At 54.9% G+C, this 23,216-nt stretch overlaps 2 protein-coding genes across 2 annotated transcripts; one reads left to right on the plus strand and one right to left on the minus strand.

Moving 5' to 3' along the window:
• Positions 1–1,330: 1,330 nt before the first annotated feature.
• On the plus strand, positions 1,331–3,724 carry PNMA6A (PNMA family member 6A). The gene is made up of 2 exons (XM_024241006.3): positions 1,331–1,506; positions 1,803–3,724. Exon 2 carries the CDS (start codon positions 1,931–1,933, stop codon positions 3,128–3,130), a length of 1,200 nt encoding a protein of 399 aa, XP_024096774.2. The 5' UTR covers positions 1,331–1,506; positions 1,803–1,930; the 3' UTR covers positions 3,131–3,724.
• Positions 3,725–3,786: 62 nt separating this feature from the next.
• On the minus strand, positions 3,787–6,472 carry LOC100461984 (PNMA family member 6A). The gene is made up of 2 exons (XM_054544257.1): positions 6,297–6,472; positions 3,787–6,000 (listed from the first exon to the last, which is right to left on the minus strand). The coding sequence occupies exon 2, from the start codon at positions 5,870–5,872 to the stop codon at positions 4,673–4,675; it is 1,200 nt and encodes a 399-aa protein (XP_054400232.1). The 5' UTR covers positions 5,873–6,000; positions 6,297–6,472; the 3' UTR covers positions 3,787–4,672.
• Between the last annotated feature and the right edge of the window lie 16,744 nt (positions 6,473–23,216).

A 23,216-nucleotide genomic window follows, 5' to 3' on the forward strand; every position in this document is an offset into this window, starting at 1 on the left:
GTGGGAACCTGTTTGCCACCTGCCTGGTGGAGATGCTGTTCACATGGCCCCAGCTTCCCGTGATGGGTCAGGTGCAGGGTGGTCAGATCCACAGGCGCAGAATCTCTGTTTTGAGCGGAGGCTGCTCTGCCCTGGTGCAGTGTCTAGCCCCGGCAGCAGAGGACTGGGGAAGGACCTATGGAAGGCTGACTCAGGCCCTGACGGACGGAGGTCTCCAGGGAGGTACGACACCCATGCTGCCCTCAGGGCCAAGAGAGCAATGTCCCAGAGCCCATCAGGCTGGTGAGGGCACAGGGGGCAGGGGACAAATTGAGTAGCCCACTCCCCGCGGACTACCTTTCCAGGCACACACTCAGGCAGAGACCCAGACTCGGGACTTGCGGCTGCAAAACGGACAAGGCCCGGGCATACTTGGGTGCTGGGTCACCCTCCTAGGTGCTGGCTCCTGGCACCAGGGCAACGAAGTGCTTCGGCCGGAGGGCTGCGGGTCCCTGGAGCGGGATGGGCAGCGGGGAGATGGCAGACCCTCCGTAGGATGGTGTGCGTGAGCTGCGTCAGCGCCTGGGGCATCTCCTCCACGGAATGGCACCCGCACCAGGTGCCCCTGGCCTCGCCTGGCCTTGCCAGCCAGAGGACCAGTCCTGGACGGGGAGGGGGAGGACAAGAGCAGGTGAACAGGCCCCAGAACCCGGCTCCCTGACCCTGGCCAGAACGCAGAGCTGCCGGGCGCACCTCAGACCACTCCCTGACCCTCTGGTGGGCACGTCGCGGTGCAGACCCCTCGCCCCTCTGGCGCCTCCGGGGCACGTGCGGGAGGGGCAGAGGCCTGGACCAGGAACCGCTGCGGTGAGAGCCAAAGGCGCGGGGACCTGCGGCCCACAGACCTTTGGACACCCAGGTGGGGGTGGGGGCGGGCTGGCGCCTGTGTTCCCGGGACCCGTGGCGCGAGGGGAGTGGGGGTGGGGCTAGGGGGGAATAGGAGCAGGTGACGTCACCCGGGGTCCTGGGGCGCTCGGGAAGGCGGCGAGAGCCAGGCCACGTGACCCGCCCGCGGCAACCGCCCTGCGCTCTCCCGGGCGCCCGCGACGCGGAGGGGGCCCGCGACGCGGAGGGGGCCCGCGACGCGGAGGGGGCCCGCGACGCGGAGGGGGCCCGCGACGCGGAGGGGGCCCGCGACGCGGAGGGGGCCCGCGACGCGGAGGGGGCCCGCGACGCGGAGGGGGCCCGCGACGCGGAGGGGGCCCGCGACGCGGAGGGGGCCCGCGACGCGGAGGGGGCCCGCGACGCGGAGGGGGCCCGCGCTGCACCCCCGCCGCACCGCGGCCGCGTGACCGCACTGCAGAGAGCGGCTGCGAGCAGGCGCTGGCGCACTGGCCCAAGCGCCGAGCGAGCGACGGAGAGGCACGGTCAGAGGGAACGCCCGCGCGGGGAGCCAGGGGCGGCCGACCCCGCCGCCGACGCGCCCTGTGGGGACCCGGACCAGGAGGGACCCTGCCCCGGGAAAAGGTATCAGACCCACTCGGGGAGGGGGACGCTGGGTCCCAGGAGACTCCGCCGCCCCTCGCCTGTCCGCCCTAACAGAACTGAAGCAGCCTGCGGGGCAGGGGTCCGGGGCCCGGGGGCGGCGCGGGGATGAGGCCAAGACCCGCAGGGACCACCCCCCCGGGGGGGGCGGGGCGGGACAGGGGCGGGGCCTGCCTGCAGAGGCACGGCCAGGGGAGGAGGGCGGCTGGGGGTGGGAGTGGACGTGGACGTGGGGAGGGGTGGGCATTAACCTCGCTCTCGCCCGCTCGCATTCACAGGCTGTGGAGACCTGGGCTCCCACCCCAATTCATCCCCCCACACCCCCGCCGCCCCGTGCCACCCTGGTCCGCGCTGGGAACCCTATCCTGCCCCTCTTGTCAGCCCGGCACTGGCCAGAATTGCGGGCATGGCGGTGACGATGCTGCAGGACTGGTGCAGGTGGATGGGGGTCAACGTTCGCAGGGGCCTGCTCATCCTGGGCATCCCGGAGGACTGTGATGATGCCGAATTCCAAGAGTCCCTCGAGGCTGCCCTGAGGCCTATGGGACACTTTACAGTGCTAGGCAAAGTGTTTCGAGAGGAGGATAATGCCACCGCGGCCCTGGTCGAGCTCGACCGGGAAGTCAACTATGCTTTGGTCCCCAGGGAAATCCCCGGCACTGGGGGCCCGTGGAACGTGGTCTTTGTGCCCCGTTGCTCAGGCGAGGAGTTTCTCGGTCTCGGTCGTGTGTTCCACTTCCCGGAACAAGAGGGGCAGATGGTGGAGAGCGTGGCCGGCGCCCTGGGCGTGGGGCTGCGCAGGGTGTGCTGGCTCCGATCCATCGGTCAGGCGGTCCAGCCCTGGGTGGAGACCCTGAGGTACCAGAGCCTGGGCGTGTTTTCCGGGAGGGACCAGCCAGCCCCAGGGGAGGAGTCCTTTGAGGTCTGGCTAGACCACACCACCGACATGCTGCATGTGTGGCAGGGGGTCTCGGAAAGGGAGAGGAGGAGGAGGCTGCTGGAAGGCTTGCGTGGGACCGCCCTGCAGCTCGTGCACGCGCTCCTGGCGGAGAACCCCGCCAGGACGGCGCAGGACTGTCTGGCGGCCCTGGTCCAGGTGTTTGGAGACAACGAGTCCCAGGCGACCATCCGGGTGAAGTGTCTGACCGCTCAGCAGCAGTCAGGCGAGCGTCTCTCAGCTTTCGTGTTGCGGCTGGAAGTGCTGCTGCAGAAGGCCATGGAGAAGGAGGCCCTGGCCAGAGCATCCGCCGACCGCGTGCGCCTGAGGCAGATGCTCACCAGGGCCCACCTTACTGAGCCTCTGGACGAAGCACTAAGGAAGCTGAGAATGGCCGGGAGGTCTCCAAGTTTCCTGGAGATGCTGGGGCTCGTTCGGGAGTCTGAGGCATGGGAGGCCAGTCTAGCCAGGAGCGTGAGAGCCCAGACACAGGAAGGGGCCGGTGCCCGGGCTGGTGCCCAGGCCGTTGCCAGAGCCAGCACTAAAGTAGAGGCGGTCCCAGGAGGTCCTGGCCGGGAGCCAGAGGGCCTCCTCCAGGCAGGAGGCCAGGAGGCTGAGGAGCTCCTCCAGGAGGGGCTCAAGCCGGTCCTGGAGGAATGTGATAACTAGGTTGGGGCTGGGGAGGCAGCCCAGCGCGAGTCCTCCCCGGGCAAATAGGCTCCGAGGGCCCCGGGGCTTCCTCCTCTCCTCTCAGGCAGCAGCGCCCCGGAGACAGGTGGAGGCGGGGCCAGGGCTGGTCCCTCACCCCACATCGGGATCGGGGCCCCCCACTTCCCCCCAAGGGGCCCTGTCCACCACCACCTTCCCGGTGACCCAGATAACCACATTTGATACCAAATGGGGTGGGAGCAGGTGCCCCTCCAGTTCACCCAGTGCTGCACCCAGCTCCCCCCAAACCCTCCTGCCTCTGGCGGGGGGGCGGCCTGGAGGGAGCCTTGAGCAGCCAGCCGCGGCCTGGGTGGGGGCACCTGAAGATGTCTGCCCCCCACTCCTTGTCCTGGGTTGGGAGAGACAGGGGGAAAGAGGCCCTCTCAAGGGTGTCAGCTGCCTGGGTCTCCCAAGAGGGGTCCCCCACCCGCCGAGTCCTCCACATGGCTCCTGTGAGGGCCTCTGACTTCATGCCTAGGCCCTCCTGGGGCTGTTCCCTGACCTTGGCTTCCAGCCTAAGGTTACACATGTGGCCACTCTGACCCTTCTGAAAGTCCTGAGTGCCGCCCCCCCCACCCCCGCCCCGCAGTGCTGCCAGGGATCCTGGATACCAGGAACTAGCCTACTGTCCCTCTGCCTGTCTGCAACCTCCAAACCACCTACTCCTGGGAGGTGATCAGAGTGCCCTGGGAACCCAATCAGCCCCTGCTCAAGACCACCATGCCATACCGTGCAGCCCAGGGGACCACACAGATCCTCGGGGACCAAGCCCCCCACACACCCCGATGTTAGCCCGGCCACTGTGGCACCTTACCCCACCTTGTCCCCAGCCAACACTGCACCCCGCACCCTATGCAGTTTCCCACAGCAGAGGCGAGGCCGGCTGGAACACTGAATGAAATTTATTGAAGAGAAATACGTACTGAAACCGTTGAAGAGAAGGGAATCACAACACAGAAGCTGCAAACGGCCACCATAGGACACAGGTCTGGGCTCCCCTCCTCCTGGGGGAACACCCACCCCAGGTCTAGGAAACTGAGTAACAAGTAACAACAGGGGTGGAACACCAAAGCACAAAGCTCCCTGGGGAGCCTCAGACAGCCCCACTCCATCCCGGGTCTTGTTCTTTCTCCCGCAGTCACGGTCACCATCGCGGTCAGGGGATGAGTGTCCACTGTGCCCTAGTGCCTTCTTCCCGCCATCTCCCGGGACTGCGCTGGGGCCCTCTGGGGAGGAGCTGCTCAGAGAAGAACACACACGGCTCCACAAAAAGCAGCAGCCCCTGGCCTAGATCTACGCCAGGAAAGCAGAGGTGGTGCTCACGATGTGGGATAGCAGCGAGCAGAACCTGGGCTCCCGGGAAGTTCACAGCATGTGCCCCTGGCACTGGAGGGGCGCCTCCCCCCACCCCATTTGGTATCAAATGAGAAGAGGAGGCCCCGGGGCCCTCGGAGCCTATTTGCCCGGGGAGGACTCGCGCTGGGCTGCCTCCCCAGCCCCAACCTAGTTATCACATTCCTCCAGGACCGGCTTGAGCCCCTCCTGGAGGAGCTCCTCAGCCTCCTGGCCTCCTGCCTGGAGGAGGCCCTCTGGCTCCCGGCCAGGACCTCCTGGGACCGCCTCTACTTTAGTGCTGGCTCTGGCAACGGCCTGGGCACCAGCCCGGGCACCGGCCCCTTCCTGTGTCTGGACTCTCACGCTCCTGGCTAGACTGGCCTCCCATGCCTCAGACTCCCGAACGAGCCCCAGCATCTCCAGGAAACTTGGAGACCTCCCGGCCATTCTCAGCTTCCTTAGTGCTTCGTCCAGAGGCTCAGTAAGGTGGGCCCTGGTGAGCATCTGCCTCAGGCGCACGCGGTCGGCGGATGCTCTGGCCAGGGCCTCCTTCTCCATGGCCTTCTGCAGCAGCACTTCCAGCCGCAACACGAAAGCTGAGAGACGCTCGCCTGACTGCTGCTGAGCGGTCAGACACTTCACCCGGATGGTCGCCTGGGACTCGTTGTCTCCAAACACCTGGACCAGGGCCGCCAGACAGTCCTGCGCCGTCCTGGCGGGGTTCTCCGCCAGGAGCGCGTGCACGAGCTGCAGGGCGGTCCCACGCAAGCCTTCCAGCAGCCTCCTCCTCCTCTCCCTTTCCGAGACCCCCTGCCACACATGCAGCATGTCGGTGGTGTGGTCTAGCCAGACCTCAAAGGACTCCTCCCCTGGGGCTGGCTGGTCCCTCCCGGAAAACACGCCCAGGCTCTGGTACCTCAGGGTCTCCACCCAGGGCTGGACCGCCTGACCGATGGATCGGAGCCAGCACACCCTGCGCAGCCCCACGCCCAGGGCGCCGGCCACGCTCTCCACCATCTGCCCCTCTTGTTCCGGGAAGTGGAACACACGACCGAGACCGAGAAACTCCTCGCCTGAGCAACGGGGCACAAAGACCACGTTCCACGGGCCCCCAGTGCCGGGGATTTCCCTGGGGACCAAAGCATAGTTGACTTCCCGGTCGAGCTCGACCAGGGCCGCGGTGGCATTATCCTCCTCTCGAAACACTTTGCCTAGCACTGTAAAGTGTCCCATAGGCCTCAGGGCAGCCTCGAGGGACTCTTGGAATTCGGCATCATCACAGTCCTCCGGGATGCCCAGGATGAGCAGGCCCCTGCGAACGTTGACCCCCATCCACCTGCACCAGTCCTGCAGCATCGTCACCGCCATGCCCGCAATTCTGGCCAGTGCCGGGCTGACAAGAGGGGCAGGATAGGGTTCCCAGCGCGGACCAGGGTGGCACGGGGCGGCGGGGGTGTGGGGGGATGAATTGGGGTGGGAGCCCAGGTCTCCACAGCCTGTGAATGCGAGCGGGCGAGAGCGAGGTTAATGCCCACCCCTCCCCACGTCCACGTCCACTCCCACCCCCAGCCGCCCTCCTCCCCTGGCCGTGCCTCTGCAGCCAGGCCCCGCCCCTGTCCCGCCCCGCCCCCCCCGGGGGGGTGGTCCCTGCGGGTCTTGGCCTCATCCCCGCGCCGCCCCCGGGCCCCGGACCCCTGCCCCGCAGGCTGCTTCAGTTCTGTTAGGGCGGACAGGCGAGGGGCGGCGGAGTCTCCTGGGACCCAGCGTCCCCCTCCCCGAGTGGGTCTGATACCTTTTCCCGGGGCAGGGTCCCTCCTGGTCCGGGTCCCCACAGGGCGCGTCGGCGGCGGGGTCGGCCGCCCCTGGCTCCCCGCGCGGGCGTTCCCTCTGACCGTGCCTCTCCGTCGCTCGCTCGGCGCTTGGGCCAGTGCGCCAGCGCCTGCTCGCAGCCGCTCTCTGCAGTGCGGTCACGCGGCCGCGGTGCGGCGGGGGTGCAGCGCGGGCCCCCTCCGCGTCGCGGGCCCCCTCCGCGTCGCGGGCCCCCTCCGCGTCGCGGGCCCCCTCCGCGTCGCGGGCCCCCTCCGCGTCGCGGGCCCCCTCCGCGTCGCGGGCCCCCTCCGCGTCGCGGGCCCCCTCCGCGTCGCGGGCCCCCTCCGCGTCGCGGGCCCCCTCCGCGTCGCGGGCCCCCTCCGCGTCGCGGGCCCCCTCCGCGTCGCGGGCCCCCTCCGCGTCGCGGGCCCCCTCCGCGTCGCGGGCCCCCTCCGCGTCGCGGGCCCCCTCCGCGTCGCGGGCGCCCGGGAGAGCGCAGGGCGGTTGCCGCGGGCGGGTCACGTGGCCTGGCTCTCGCCGCCTTCCCGAGCGCCCCAGGACCCCGGGTGACGTCACCTGCTCCTATTCCCCCCTAGCCCCACCCCCACTCCCCTCGCGCCACGGGTCCCGGGAACACAGGCGCCAGCCCGCCCCCACCCCCACCTGGGTGTCCAAAGGTCTGTGGGCCGCAGGTCCCCGCGCCTTTGGCTCTCACCGCAGCGGTTCCTGGTCCAGGCCTCTGCCCCTCCCGCACGTGCCCCGGAGGCGCCAGAGGGGCGAGGGGTCTGCACCGCGACGTGCCCACCAGAGGGTCAGGGAGTGGTCTGAGGTGCGCCCGGCAGCTCTGCGTTCTGGCCAGGGTCAGGGAGCCGGGTTCTGGGGCCTGTTCACCTGCTCTTGTCCTCCCCCTCCCCGTCCAGGACTGGTCCTCTGGCTGGCAAGGCCAGGCGAGGCCAGGGGCACCTGGTGCGGGTGCCATTCCGTGGAGGAGATGCCCCAGGCGCTGACGCAGCTCACGCACACCATCCTACGGAGGGTCTGCCATCTCCCCGCTGCCCATCCCGCTCCAGGGACCCGCAGCCCTCCGGCCGAAGCACTTCGTTGCCCTGGTGCCAGGAGCCAGCACCTAGGAGGGTGACCCAGCACCCAAGTATGCCCGGGCCTTGTCCGTTTTGCAGCCGCAAGTCCCGAGTCTGGGTCTCTGCCTGAGTGTGTGCCTGGAAAGGTAGTCCGCGGGGAGTGGGCTACTCAATTTGTCCCCTGCCCCCTGTGCCCTCACCAGCCTGATGGGCTCTGGGACATTGCTCTCTTGGCCCTGAGGGCAGCATGGGTGTCGTACCTCCCTGGAGACCTCCGTCCGTCAGGGCCTGAGTCAGCCTTCCATAGGTCCTTCCCCAGTCCTCTGCTGCCGGGGCTAGACACTGCACCAGGGCAGAGCAGCCTCCGCTCAAAACAGAGATTCTGCGCCTGTGGATCTGACCACCCTGCACCTGACCCATCACGGGAAGCTGGGGCCATGTGAACAGCATCTCCACCAGGCAGGTGGCAAACAGGTTCCCACGGGGTCACACCTCTGGGTGTCGTTCCCTCATCCCCTTCTCTTTCCTTGCCTGACCTCCTGTTTGGCAACTTGCTGGCCAAGGTCTCCCCCAAGCGTCCAGCTCGCCCAAGCTCCTTGCTGAATCACAGCCCCAGAGTATTTGTCTATGACCCTGGGGATGGACATTCCGGTCCTTCCCACTGTTTGGCTGTTGCAGACACTGCTGCCAGTGGCATCCCGCATGCCTGTCTGAGCCACCACCGTCCGCCAGGAAGACTCTGGGGTGCACAGCAGGCAGTGGCTCTGCTGGGACTTGGGCTGTGCCCATCAATGCCACAACCAAGCATTGCTCATCTGTGACCTCCGGTGCGTGGCTGACCCCATGTTCCCTCGCACTGGCAGCGTGGGAGCGGTCCTGGGTTCCTACAGCCCGAGCAGCCTTTGGTCTCGTCCAGCCTCGCCCGCTTGCCCATCCCACGGGGAGAGACACCACCTCATCGCTGTGTGCCTTGCGTTTCCCCGAGCGGTGGCGAGGTCGTGCATCCTCTCACTGGCTGTTCGTGGTTCCTCTTCTGTGCATCTCCTTTGCTCCTTTCCTCCTCATCTCGCAGATGACAGGCGTCATCGGCCCGTTTCCAGGAGAAAGTTCCTAGCGTCAAGATCGAAGGCTTTCTCCTTTTGTGATATAAGCCATGGCCAGTCCATCACGTTGCCCAGAAGCAGGTCGCATTGGAGTGGGCCTCACAGTTAGACTTTGGCTTGCCCGTATGGTTGTGAAAGGTTTCAGAATCAAGATGGAGTCACTTGCTGTTCAAGCAAACAAAAATCCAAAAACCTGACAAATAGAGCTGTGGAGGGCCACCTAGGCAGGGTTCCCATGCACGAATGCCTGATAACAAAAGCTATCACAGAAGACTGCAAAACCCACAAATTCGCACAAAGGCTGTTGCAACCTGACACAAATAATACTTCTGCGAGGACACCTGCCCAGCAACTTCCTGTCCAAGCGCCTGACCAATGCTACCCTTGTTATTCATCCTTGTAGCCAAAGATCATTATCTCAAAACAATTATGTAATCCTCTTCACTTTTCCTGGAGAACCTTTGTCTGCCTTCCCCTGCCTGAATATGCACATAGTTCACTAGGGCGCACGCGTCCCCGCTGCAATGCCTATTTCTGAAAAGATACCATTTTCTCATAGGGAGGCTCCCTCTCTGTGTGGTACTTAGGTTGGCATGGTCTTGCTCCCCAGGCTTTTCTACCTCCCAGGTAGTAAACGTGGGGTCAGCGAAGAAACGCATGTCTTCTGTCACAAACCAGCCTCCCTGGTTGGCCTCGTGTGTCCAGTCCTCCCCGACTCCCGCCCCCCACCGCTTCTCCCCCTTGAGCGCCAAGACTGCTTGTTCTCATTCAGGCAAACTGCTGCTCTTTACCTCTGCTGTGAGAGTGTCTGTCTATTGAACCTTTAGTGTTAGACTTGTCACGGCTTATACCACATATTGTCCTCTCTCTTGTTTTCAGCCGTGATTTTTCTGGAGTCCTTCTTCAGAAAGGGCACCGACCCCCACCCCCGCCTTGGCCGCCCCCCACCCTGGGAACATCTGTGGGTCTGGTGTCTCCAACTGGCCCAGTCGGCCCACAGGCCGGCTCGCAACTAATTTCCTCTGTTTTCGGCCTTGTCTCTTCCCACTCTCCTTCCTTCTGCACCTGCTGACCCCAAGTCCAGGACGCTCCAGGACACCCATTGCCCCCGGCCAACCCCGGCCAAGGCTGGGCTGTGACACCTCAACTGTCTTTCGTCAGTGCTCTGTCCCCATTGTCTCCACCTCTCAACACAGTTGACTCTCCTTCCTTCTCAAAACCATTTCCTTTCTCAGCTTCTTCGTCTCCCCCACCCCACTTTTGGGCTGACCTCCTCCCTCTCTACCTGCCTCTCTGCCCTTGGACCTTCCTCCTCCTCCTCCTACTTTGCTGGATCTAAGCGTGGTGGGGGTGGGCTCCCAGCCTCAACCCTGGGACATACGGCACCTCCGATGAATGCTCTGTCTCTGGACGTGACCGCTCTTCCAAGCTCCGCACGTACCCATCCGTCTGCCCACATGGATGCCCCACAGACGTTTCAGAGCTAAGATGTTCAAACCAGAGGGCTTCGTCCCCTTCACCATGCCTACACTGTCCCCAGGCTTCCCCGTCTGTGCAAAGGGCTCTGCCTTCTACCCGGTGACTCAAACAAAGCAGCCAGGGTCCTCTCCCCTCTCCTTTGTTCCTCACTCCCAATCAATCTAACCCATCATTGGATTTTGTTGACTCTGGTCCAAGACTGCTACCCTTCTCATCTCCGTGGTCCTTGGCCCGCCCTGTCTCCTGTTCTCCGTGCCTCCACTCCGCTTCCTCCCTGCTCCACCAACACCCCCTCAGCAGCCAGGGTGATCTTTTTGCAACACCACCAGACCCTGCTCCTCCCTGTGGCACCCCATCTCCTTAGAGTAATCTCAAAGTCCCCATCCTGGTCAAGAGCACCCCCACGCTGCTCCTGGGGATCTGGCTTCCTCTGATGCTCTCCTTCCTTCCCCGAAATCCACCCCATGTTGCCGTGCCCCCAGCTCCTCTCACCACACTCCTGCCGATCTGGCCTGTTCAGCTGGCCCCGCGGCACAGGGCTTGTTCCCACCTTCGGCCTTTGCCATCCCTCCTTCCTCTGTGTGAGCCATCCAGGCCCAAGAACCTTCTGTGGCAGCAGCTTCCTCCTGCTCTTCCTCTCCCTCCTCCTCCTCCTCCTCCTCCTCCTCCTATTCCTATTCCTCCTCCTCCCCCTCCTCCTCCACTTCCTCCTCCTCCCCCTCCTCCTGCACCTCCTCCTCCTTCATGTCTCAGCTGAACTGTCCCCTCCTCCCATAGGCCCCCTCTGCTGGGACACACAAATCACGTGCCCTCGGTTTATATTCTTATTGGCGGCATCAGTACATGTGTCGGCACGTGAGAAATGCTGGTCTGAGTCTTTGCTTTTGGGTATCAGGGGCTCCCTCCCCAGATGGCAAGCTAGAGCCCCAGAAGGTGGGGTGGACTTGCCTGTGTGTCTAGCCCATTTGCAGTGCTATAGCAAGATACCTGAGACTGGGTAACTTACAAAGAACAGAAATGTATTGCTCCCAATTCTGGGGGCTGGGAAGCTCAAAGTCAAGGCACTGGAGACTGGGAAACTTACAAAAGAACAGAAATTTCTTGTTCCCAATTCCGGAGGCTGGGAAGCCCAAGATCAAGGCACCAGTAGGTTCAGCATCTGGTGGGGCCTCAGTCTCTCCTTCCAAGATGGTGTCTTGTGCCTGCGTCCTCACATGGTCGTGGGGAGGGAAGGGCAAAAAGGGGGCCTACCTAGTGCTTTCCAGCCTTTTACAAGGGACTCCTCTCATCCCTGAGGGCTCTGCCCCCATGGTCTCATTGCCTCCTAAAGGTCTCACCCCTTAACACTGCTGCGTTAGAGACTAACTTTCAACATGAATTTTGTCAGGGACACAACGTTCAAACCGTAGTACAGCGTTTCCTACCCTGAGATCCCCAGCACCTAGAACAGAGTGTGGCCCAGAGGAGGCTCTCGGTGCCTTCTTTCCAGCAAGTGCCTGAATCTGTCAGCCTGCTCCAGCCTGCCAGGGTACCGGGACCTTATCCTGAGGGCTGTGGGGAGCCCCGATGGGTTTGAAGCCAGGAGGTGGTGATGCTGAGACCGGCCGGCCAGCCGTGTGGGGGAGCTAATCAGCAGGAAGGGAAGCCTGGAGCAGCGAGGGGGCTGCAGCCCAAGTCCAGGCCCCCCCGACCCCGGGGCTGGGCAAGGAGGGTCTAAGGGAAAGCAGAAGATACAGGCTCTAGAGAAGGAGAAGGCCCGGGGAAGGCTCAGGCAGGGTCCCCGGTTCCTTGTTGTGTGTGGACTGGGTGGAAGGCAGGACCCTTGTCTGACATGGGGATCATGCTGGCAGTTGTCTTTCCTCTTGCCTTTTGTGGAAAGAGGGGTGACGGGCATGGGGATGAGTTCCTGTGGCCGTGGTCACATTCGAGTGGCCTGTGTGACACCCAGGTAGACATTCGCTCTGCCCTCTTCCTCCCTCCCGCCAGCCTGCCACTCTCCATCTTCCCGTCCCTCCCCACCCTGCCCCGCAGCACCCAGCCCTGCCCTGTGGGCAGGCAGACTCCCTGGTAAAGGTAAAGGAATTGTATAGGTGGTCCCTGCTTGGTTTGGCTCCCAGAGGCTTCCATCTTTTTGGCTTGGTCCCCCCGATTGCCAGCAGAAGGCACTGCACAGAGCCAGCGTGCCCAGCAGATGTTGGACACCTGAAGGGATAAACACGGAAGCACTGTACTGTGAGGTGGCACTTGATTGGAGATGCTGCAATCAAGATTCACAGAAGGCTCTGGGTTGCTTGGTGACCAGACGCCTCCGTAGAGCACCTGCTGTAGTACTGGCTCTTGAGAAACAAGTCCCAAGGACGGCCAGCCTTGCTGAGTGCCTCCAACACAGGCCTGGACGCGGAGGAGGTCTCCGTGTGTGTTTCTGCCCACCTGGTTGCCTCCCAGCTGGCTGACCTCGGACGTGTCCCTTACAGCCTCCACAAGTTGAGTGGGAGCATTGTCTGCTCTTGAACCAGGAAGGGCTTCTTTGCTGTGCACCACAATGTCCGAGGGCCCAGGCTCTGCACAGCCAACGGAGGCCCTCTTGTGTCCTCCAGGGAGAGCCTGGGGCTCCTCCCTACCGTCCTACCTCAGGCAGGGCCAAAGCGTCCCAATCTGTGGCTTCGGGCCAGCTCCCCACCGGCCGCGGCCTGCTCTGACTGCTCAGAAGCTTCTTCCTCCAGTGCCCTCTTTGATTCTGCTCCCGACGGCTCTCTGCCCTGCCCAGAGCCCACGACAGGCCCTTGGGCTGCCAGGCTAGCACCTGCCTCCTGCCATATGACCCTGCCATTCCCTGGCTGGCTGCCCCTACCTGGGGCGGGGGGAGCAGTACTTCCTCAGCTTCCATCTGGCTGTGCCCCACCCCCCCACACACCGAAACACACACACACACACACACGCACGCACGCACGCACACACACTCATGCACACGCACGTACAACCTGCCCTGCCCCTAGCCTGCCCTCTGCAGCCTCACAGGTGCAGGTGGCTCCTTCCCAGCTAGCAGGGTTTTTCTGAGGGACAACCCGATGTGGCACGCCATGCTTCCCAGACTCAGGGTCCTGCTGGGCTGAATAAGTGTGAGCTTGTTCTCCGTTGGTCCTTGACACAGCTGGTTGCCTGCGGCACAGTCTTCAACTCATTGAAGTCAAGTCCCTCTGGAGGAGTGTGGGTTGGGGAGAAGAAGGCGTTGTTTGCTTTGGGGATGTCAGGCTGCCACGGTGTGTTGTACTGGGCAGTGTCCCCTCAGGGGCTGCACTGTCCAATAGAAACATTATGCAAGATATTTATGTGTTTTCAAAATCTTCTAGTAGCCTTATTTAGAAGAATTTTGCCTTATTTAAAGGCAACTGGTGAAAATAATTTTAACGATGTGTTTTATTTAACTCGACATATCCAAAAGTGTTATCATTTCAATGACTGATCAGTATAAACAGTTACCGATTCGTTAGTTTACCTTCTTTTTTTGCAATAACTCATCGCTCATGGTTTCTTCTTCCTCTTCCAGCACTGCCCTCCCAGTGTTCCACCATTCCCCAAAAGGATTCCACCATTCCCCAGAAGAAGGAAGGCTGATGGGCTGACAGTCTGTTCAGGGGTGAGCTGCGGTTTGGTTTTCCTCCTGAAGGACTCCTTCAACTCTTAGGGGATGCACAGCCCTCCCCTGCCCTGGAGTGTCTGCTGAGCTATTATAGTTTCTCCCCAGGAGCTTAAGCCTCAAGTCCCTCACTTCCATCCGTTCCCCATCTCAGAGGAAGGTGGGTACAATAGAACATACGGCTGAAAGTTTCTCCTTTCCACCTGCCATTTGATCATTCATCACACCTTTGAGAGCTGCTCCGTGCTTCAACGTTTTCTATTATGCGAAGTGTGAGACTGGCCCGGGGCCATCAGGGAACTTAGGGTGTTTTCAGGCAGGGGGTGTGGGACAAGCCATGAGCATAAAATGATGAAATGACAAGAAACTGCAAAATTAACTGCCTATATCAGAAGTTTAAACACGAAGTGATATCAGGGACAAAAGAAGGAGAAATGCATGCTGTGTTTGGAGACTTGGAAGTGAGAGGCAGCGGCATTCCAGGCTAGAGGAGAGCAAAGGCTTAGGGACAGAAATGAGCACAGCCTTTTCAGGGACTAGTGAGAAGACAGGCCAAGGGTGTGTTGGGGCAATGGTCCAGGTTTCATGCACAGAGTGAACCTAGTTGCTGTCTGTACCCTTTGAAAAAAATGTTTGTATTTTGGTAAAATACACATAGCATAAAATGTACCATCTTAACTCTTTTTAAGTGTACAGTCCAATAACATCAGCATATTCACAGTGTTGGGCAGCCATCACCACCACCCAGCCATAGAACTTGTTCATCTCCCCAAATTGAAACACTGTCCCCATTCAACACCAACTCCCCAACCTCTCCCCCATCCCCTGGCACCCACAAGTCTACTCTCTGTCTCTATGGATTTGACCACTCTAGGGACCTCCTGTGAGTGGAATCCTACACTCTTTGTCCTTTTGTGTCTGGCTTCTTTCACTGAGTACAATGTCCTCAAAGTTGGTGTCCACACCCTTGGCTACCAGTATCACTGCACAATAGTGTAGGCATTGGGAAGTGGGGAAAATTTGCAGATGATGGTTGTTCTGTCATAGTGGTAATTTAGGGTAAGACTATAGGGTGTGTGGAGGAAGGAAGATCCAAAGTGACCTGGTGTTTTGTTTTTACTTGGAAGACTAGCAGAATGATGGTCCCCATGTGACTTAAGTGAGAAACCATTAATGGGCCTTAGAAAGCCCTCCAATAATCCATTATTTAGCACATTGGAAAGGTTTCAAAGATTGAATTGGCTAAACCATGCCAATATGTAAAAGAAAAAAGACAAAAAGCCCCCACTTTTTTCTGGTCAGTTAGCGCAGGTAGTCACTCCTGGATTCCCGGAGGGTTTTCTGTAGTCCAGTAATGGGCTGCAGCCTGCTCAGGCCTGTACAGAGACCCCAGGGAAACGGTTGGTTACTCTGTGGTGCCAGCTACTTGTTTTCACCAAATATCAGGAAAACAGGCAGGAGAGAGTTTCATCTTTTACTGTTGTATTAGTCACAATAAAGAAAGCATTTAGTTCCAGAGATTTTAGGTAAGTTTTCAAATTAAGAAATTCAGGTAAATTTTCAAAGTAGCAAACTTAAAAAAATCATATTGTATATAAGATCTACAAACCTAATAGTGTCACTGTGAGGAGGTATTTTTCAAAACCAGGTAAGTGGATTGAGAACAGAAAATAAATGAGTAGGTTTCAGGTTTCCTTCATATTCATTGCTTGTGTTTGGAGGTATGAACTGGTGCAAGGACTTAAGAGGCCCTGATGTCTGAATAAGACAGATTATTGGTTTACATCATTGATGCTAATTTGTTAAGCATGACTTACACACCCAAAGCACAGAAATTGAGAGAGATGTAGCGTAAAGGAATCAGTTCTTTCACAGACATTAGAACAAATGGAGTTAAGTTGCATTTTATGGACTATAGAGGATACACCTCCTTAGTTTTTAATATCCCCATGTATAAAATTGTGTTTTCAATTGCTTTTATAATACAACAAGAAAATTCAGCTGTGTAGTGTAAACATGTTGGCCAATATTAACCTCACAGCACTAGCTTTAGTCTTTCTTCTTGGGGACTGGTTTGTTCACTTTTACTTATTGGCCTTTGGGGATACAGGGACTGAGACCTCCTCTGTTTGCTTGTGGGGAACGGGGCTTGCTGAACCCTGGACTACTTGTCTGCTCCTGTAGAAATGACTGGGACTCCAGAGTGCAGCTCTGAAAAAGTGAGCTCCTTTAGAAGCTCCAAGGCTCTAGCACCTGAGGTGTGTTCTCAGGTACCAACCACACAGGTGGCAATTCCAGATACCAAGTATGATCAGATCATCTCTTGTCTAGATGTCTGACTTCCATGAATTTGCCTATGCTCCTAGGGCCAGCCTGTTCTGGGCCTTGACTCACTTTTATAGGCAGCAGTCTTGATTGTCTGTCTGCCAGCCACTCATTCCATTCTTTGTGACGTGGTTCAGGCCATCTGCTAGCTAAGACTCCCTGTCCCCTGCCTCTGAATCCCACTGCTTACTCACGACTCTTCTCTTCTGTGAGGGTGTCTGTGGTCAATCCAATCTACTTTGTTCTTTCACTTGAATACTTGTCCTGAAAGTGGACTCTTTACTTAAGTCCTTGCTATCATTTAGTATGTCATTGCTTGTTGTGCTCGTTGTCCTTTTTCTTTCTTTTTTCCCATTTTTTTTTTTTTTTGAGACGGAGTTTCACTTGCCTAGGCTGTAGTGCAATGGCACAATCTCAGCTCACTGCAACCTCCGCCTCCTGGGTTCAAGCCATGACTCTCCTGCCTCAGCCTCCCAAGTAGCTGGGATTACAGGCACCCATCATCACACCTGGCTAATCTATGTGTTTTTAGTAGAGACAGGATTTCACCATGTTGGCCAGGCTGGTCTTGAACTCCTGACCTCAGGTAATCCACCCGCCTCGGCCTCCCAAAGTGCTGGAATTACAGGCATGAGGCACTGCGCCTGCCCTGTCCTTTTTAATTATTAAAAAATATGTTTCAGCAACACTAACAACTATAGAAGAAAAATAAATTGTTCATAACCCTATTACTTAACATGGGTAATTTCAAATTTGTGTATTTCCTTCTAGTTTTTGTCCTTTTGGATATCTATTTTTGTTATCATAGTCTCTTTTTTTCATGTATACATATAATTTTGGGTTTCTAGATGTTTTAAATCCCTGAGAAGACAGTGGGGGCATTTTTAGGACCAGATGGTAATTGCCTTTGAACTTGAAGGGTTTTAAAGATGAGTGCAAATGCATTGGAGACATAAAAGAGTATAATGTATTCAGGGAACAGTGAAAAGGAGCTTTCCTAGAGCATAGGGTCTACAGGATCAGGAGTGGGAGGCAATGAGGCCAGACAAGTAAACTGAGAAAGGTCTAGAATGCCACTTGAAGGAATTTGACTTCATCCTAGGCGTGCCTACAGAGGTTGCTCAACAGAAGCCTGCTGTGCCTGGGTTTGCCTTTCAGAAGGGTCACCCTGGTGGCAATGTACACATTGGAATGGTAGAATGTGACACTGGAGGTTGCAGTCACAAGGCAGTGGCAGTAATCCAATAGAAAGCTAGATGAAGCCCAGAGCAGTCGGGATAGCTCCCCTCGGAGCAGTGGAAGCGAAGGGTACTGAATCCCTTCTGCAAGGACTGCTGGTGCCATGGACCAAAGATATGAAGCATCCTATGCAAGTCTCACCCTCCTTAAGAGAACACCTCTTCTATCAAGCTACTCTCATTCACCCAGAATCACCATCTCACCACCTCACTTCTCTCCCTTCATTCTTGCTCCACCATATGGCCTGTACCATAAAATTAGCCAGTTGACTTTGTACTCAGGGCTTTCCTGCTCAAATTGCTTTTATCATTCACAGGACAAACATGTCTCAAGCAGGTAGAGAGCTGGGTTTGGAGAGGACTGGAATTGGAGTACTCAGAATACACTTAGGGCTAGGGTTGGAGTACTCAGCATACACCTAGGACTGAAGCTGAAGCGCTCATTGTACACCTAGGGCTGTGGCTGGAGTATACTCAGTGTACACCTAGGGCTGGGGTGGGAGCACTCAGTGTACACCCAGGACAGTGGCTGGAGCACTCAGTGTACACTTAGGGCTGCGATTGGAACACTCATTGTGCACCTAGGGCTGAGGTTGGAGCACTCAGTGTATACCTAGGGCTGGGGTTGGAGCATTTGGTATAGACCCAGGGCTGGGGTTGGAGCATTGAGTGTACACCCAGGGCTGGGGTTATAGCACTAATTGTGCACCTAGGGCCACGGTTGGAGCACTCAGTGTACACCCAGGGCTGGGTTTGGAGCACTCAGTGTACACCCAGGGCTTGGGTTAGAGCACTCATTGTGCACCTAGGACTGTGGTCGGAGCATTCAGTGTACACCTAAAGTTGTGGTTGGAGTACTCATTGTACACCTAGGTTTGAGTTTGGAGTACTCATGTGTACACCTAGGGCTGGGTTGGAGTACTCATGTGCACCTAAGACTGTGGTTGGAGCACTCAGTGTACATCTAGGGCTAGGGTTAGAGCACTCAGTGTACACCCAGGGACAAATCAAGCTAGGTTTTTGTTTGTTTGTGGTTTTTTTTTGTTTTTTTTTTTTTTTGCCTCTGAAAGAATCCCCTATGTCCCTATGCTAGCACATAGGGGATCATTGGAATCTGCCTTAACTCTTTTCTTCCTAATGAAATGACTTTCTTCTCAGGAGCAGAGATGTATCTACTCCTTTGTATAGCTCACACAGAGTGAAGCACTTAGCCTGGCACACACTACGTGCTCAGTTGGCATTGAACTGGTGCAGAGGGGCCCTTGAATACTTTTGGACCACCTCCTGTCCATCTTTATCTCTTCCTACAATGCTGCCAACTCCAGCCCTCCCTGAGGATGCTCAGAGTAAGTAGGAATGGTTTGGGTCTTTTAGGAGTCTGTGATATTTACAGCTGTACCCTTAGACTTCTGTCAGGAGAGGGTTATACCTGGGCCCTGCTCAAAAGGCCATAGGGAGGAATGGGATGTTTGTGAGCTACAGGCCCCTGATCTTCCTGGTTAAGGACAGCATTCCTGCCCATAGACCCTCTGAGCTGGGGCTGTAGAGTCAGGGGTCAGATTTCCATTTCCTTGGCAGCCAAAATCAGATTATTTATGTTTCTCTTTCTGGTTGAAAACCCAGTGCCAAATGGAGTTGTTGATAAACTTACTTAAGCTGCTGTGGAGGGTTTGGTTTCCCAGTCCTCTGACCTTCTAGGCCAGGGGTGCTCCTATAAGGATCTATCCGAGATGACCTGAGATTCTGCTTCTTTCCAGGAGGGTAAATCCAGTTGTTCCTTGCAGCTGACAGTTTCCCAGACCCTGCTGCCATGCTCATCCCTATCCCTTCTTCCACCCTTTCTCGGAAATCACATTCAGCCCTGTGGAGATAATCTTGGAACATTCTGGGCTCTCCTAGAATGACCTTTACCCTTGAATACCAAGTGACTGGAGTGGAACTCCAGGACACACCACTGTGTCCCAGCACAAAGAGCTAAGTCTCCATTTTCCCCCCCACCCCAAACCAGAGATTCCAATTTCCAAACCAGAGACGATACCCCAGTTAGAGTCAGCAGAAGAACCGTGAATGCTGGAAAGATAAGTGCTGTGAGGCTCCTGTCCAGGTGAGTGACTGAAGGCCTGGTAAGTCAACACCTTTCTAGTCAGTGAAGGAGTGCATGGGCTTTTTCAAGTTCTGCTGGTGAGAGTGGTTTTCTATTTGCTTTGTATTGTTCATACCTGACCCATTCATAAAAGAGTGAAAATTGTCCATTTGGGGGCCCTGGATTGAATTATGGTTTGAAATTCCAGTTCTTACAAGAAAATGAACATTTTAAGGATTCTAAATGTTGCATGGGCTTTTTGTTGGCCTTTGGTACTTACCCACATTCACCATTTATCATGATGAGATGCTCTCCATGCATTCTCCTTCAGAGGACATTGACGTTTACATTCAAGTTCAAGTACAGCTTGTTTAATGGTGGCAGCTTAACCCCAAAGAAAGGAGTGAGAAGTGGGTGACAAAGAAAACTATTTGTGTATCTAGTGTTTTTAAAGACATTCATTCATTCATTTAACAAATGGATTTTTTTTTTACCCAATAAGATTCGCTTTATTACAAAGATAATATATGCTCATTTCAGAAATTAAAAAAATATATAGAGACACAAAGAAACACAGAAGTCCTGAAATCCCACCTCCCAGGGACAATCACTATCAACGTTTGAATGAGCATTCTTCCAAGGCTGGCTCCGCACCATCATGTGTGGAGATGTGGAAACACTATTGTGTGTGCTGTGGTCCTCTGCCTGTTATTTTGTCCTCAATCATGTGTCGTGGACATCTTTCCATGTCAGTTAATAATATATAGGTATAGGCAAATATCCATTCTCTTTGGTGACTGTGTAGTATTCCGCTGCATCAACATATCATGATCTATTTAACCTGTCCACTATTGATAGCTATTTAGATTGTTTCCAGATTTTCATTATTCTAAATAACCCTGCAATGAACGACCTTATACTACATATTTGTAAACTTGTCAGGCTATTTCCTTTGGATAACTTCCTAGGAGTGGGCAAATGATGAAGTGCAGGATATCTAAAATACATTATTTCCTTTCCATTCACAACAATCCTGGGTCATTTCAACTAGATGTAAAAGAAAGTTGATGTGGTCTTAAAAAGTTAACTGGCAACATTCTCTGAAAATCCATCAGGCCTGTCAGGAAAATGAACACGATTTTAGGGTGGGGATCCATTTAATTTCCTCATCTTCGCTTGGGTCTCTCTGTTGTTTCTACTTCCTTCGGGCCTTCCTGAAAGGTTGAGGGTTTCCTCCTGTTCAGCATTGAGCTCCTTAGCCCTTAGCCTTCACTCTTTGTATTTTGGGTTGTCCCATGTTAGTATGTCCGATCATGGGAACAAATAATAACAACAACAAACACTTGCATAGCATTTGTGCCAGGCATGCAGAATCATATCTGCTTTTCAAATATAATTCAGTTAATCTTCCAAAGAGCCTTACATGGCAAGTTTCATTATCTTCACTCTATAGGTGAAGAAATTGAGTCTCTGAGAGAGTAAGTAGTTTGTCTGAGTTCACACAGCAAGTAAGTAGCTGAGCCAGGAACCAAACCCATTCAGCTTTACTATGGAGGCTCATAGCTACACCTCAGCCAATGTTCTTTCTCTCACCAGTTCGCACAGGTGTCCACACAGGTGCTGCATGCTCTAGACCGTCCTAACCCATCCGCTTCTGTGACTGGCCGGTGGCATCTGCTCCTCCCCCACCATCTCAGTTGAAGAATTAAGATGAGATGCCTCCGTGTGTTTGTCTGGTAAGACATACTCCTTTTCTTGTATGTGAATGCATACTCCAGGGCTGTCATGGGGTTCTGTTCCCACATCCCTGCCCCCTGCTCGTTGTTCAAGGCTGAGCTCACCCAACTCATCCCAGAACAAGGGTTCATCTGCTTCCCTGTTCAAGGCAATGAGGAATATTTGAGTGGAGTTGAATTCTTTAAAGAAGTCTTAACCTTCAGGCTGGAGAAGACCAGAACTCCTCTTCCTAATTTGGAAATAATGTCTCTTGTTGATGGGGTTTGTTTTAATCATAAAGTATCTTGTGTTCATTTTAGAAAAGAAGAAAGAAGCAAATAAAATCATCTGTTAGAGAAAAGTAACTAATATTTTGATGTATTCCCTTCCAGTACTTACATATATAAGTATATATGTATGTATAGTTATATATATATATAACTATAAAGAAAAGATCATGCCATGTACTTGTATATAATTTTGTATATTAATTTTTGTTTAATTTCATATCATAACTGTTTTCACGTGTCATTAAAAATTCTTCAAAATCATGATCTACAATGACTGTGGACTATTTCATCATCTAGATATATAATTTATTTAATCTTTTTCTATTGTCAGACTTTTTAATTTCCCCCTTTCACAGTGACTACTCACACTGTTATGAACATCTTTCTACTTACATCTCTCTGCACAGCTCTTTCTAGAATAAATCCCAGAATAGGAATTTTCAAGGTGCTTGATCCAATATTACAAATTGCTCACAAAAAAGTTTTTTCCAGTTCATACTTTTACAGCAGAGCATTAGAATATATATCTCACCATACCCTACCAGCATGTACTGTGTTTTTAATCTGTGCCAATTTGAAAGGGGGAAAACTGATTTTTTATTTCTAAATAGTCGAAAAAGAAATCTCTTTCCAAGTGTTTATTGTCCATTTCTTGTTTTTTTTTTCCTTCCTAGAATCCCTTTTTAATGACATGGGTCCTACAGGATCATAGGCCCTTAACTTGGACATCTAGACTCACCAACTCCTTATAGTTTCCTCTCTAAAGCATACCCTTCTATTTGCACTCAGGAGCTATCTTAGCTCAGGCAACTAGAACAAATTACCATAGATTAAGTGGCTTAAAGAAAAAACAAAAAGATTTATTTCTCATAGTTCTGGAGGCTGGGAAGTCCAAGATAAAGATGCGAGGAGATCTGGTGTCTGGTGAGGGCCCACTTTCTGGCTGTCTTCTTGCTGTGTTCTCACATGACAGAAAGACAGAGAGATCTCTCTCCTGCCACTTCTTGTAAAGGCACTAATCACATTCAAGAGGGCACCACTTTCCTGACCTGATAATCTCACAGAGGCCACACCTCCTAATACTATCACATTGGGGGATAGCATTTTAACATATGAATTGAGAGGACACAAATATTCACTCCATAGCAGGAGCTTATCCTTACTTCCTCCTCAGACTCTTACCCCCCAAGTTATTCTGCCTCCTCCTGTTTTTGTCACCTCTTCTTCTTGAAGTTATGCCTGCTTTGCCTCCCATCAGAATCAGGACTGCATGTTTGGTCCTCTTTCTTCTTCTGATTAATAGGACTGTGTCTCCTTATTTTGAGGAATTCTGCAAATGTGTACTCAGCATCTGACCCAGTCCCTGAAAGAGATCCCAAATGACAAGCCCTCAACTTTGTTCTCTTGTGCCTCTCTACCGAGTTGGACGAATGCAGGCTTTTTTTTTTTTTTTTTTTTTGAAAATGCTCGGTTTGCCTGGTATACACTTGTCACATTCTACTATGCTCCCTGTAGCTCTGCCTACTTCTGGCCCTCCTCCAAATGCTCCTTGGTCCCCTTACCTTCACCAGCTGTGCCTGTCATACACCTGCTACTGATTTAGCTTACTTCAGAAGACACATAGTCCTTTTAGGGATTGCCTTGTAATAATTGAATGTTGTCACCAGTGGGGCAGCTTAGACAGTAAATACTGGGAGCTGTGGGCTTTAGAACTATATGTGGAATATTTCCTAGCCTGAGGAGAAGTGGAGAGGGATTTCCTATCTCCTTGCCAAAGTTAAATTTTTTTTGCCAAAATGTGGTTCAAAACTGAATTATAATAAAACAATCTTGAGGTTAGTAACATGATACAAACTATAAGTTATTGTCATAGTCTGTTTTGTGCTGCTATAACAAAATGCCTAAGGCTAGGTAATTTGTAAAGAACAGAAATTTATTTCTCACAGTTCTGGA

The sequence above is a fragment of the Pongo abelii genome, chromosome X (genome assembly GCF_028885655.2).
Source record: "Pongo abelii isolate AG06213 chromosome X, NHGRI_mPonAbe1-v2.0_pri, whole genome shotgun sequence".
Taxonomy (NCBI): domain Eukaryota; kingdom Metazoa; phylum Chordata; class Mammalia; order Primates; family Hominidae; genus Pongo; species Pongo abelii.

Coding starts and splice junctions, on each gene's coding strand:
- PNMA6A (XM_024241006.3), top strand. CDS start 1,931: ATGGCGGTGACGATGCTGCAGGACTGGTGCAGGTGGATGGGGGTCAAC.
- LOC100461984 (XM_054544257.1), bottom strand. CDS start 5,872: ATGGCGGTGACGATGCTGCAGGACTGGTGCAGGTGGATGGGGGTCAAC.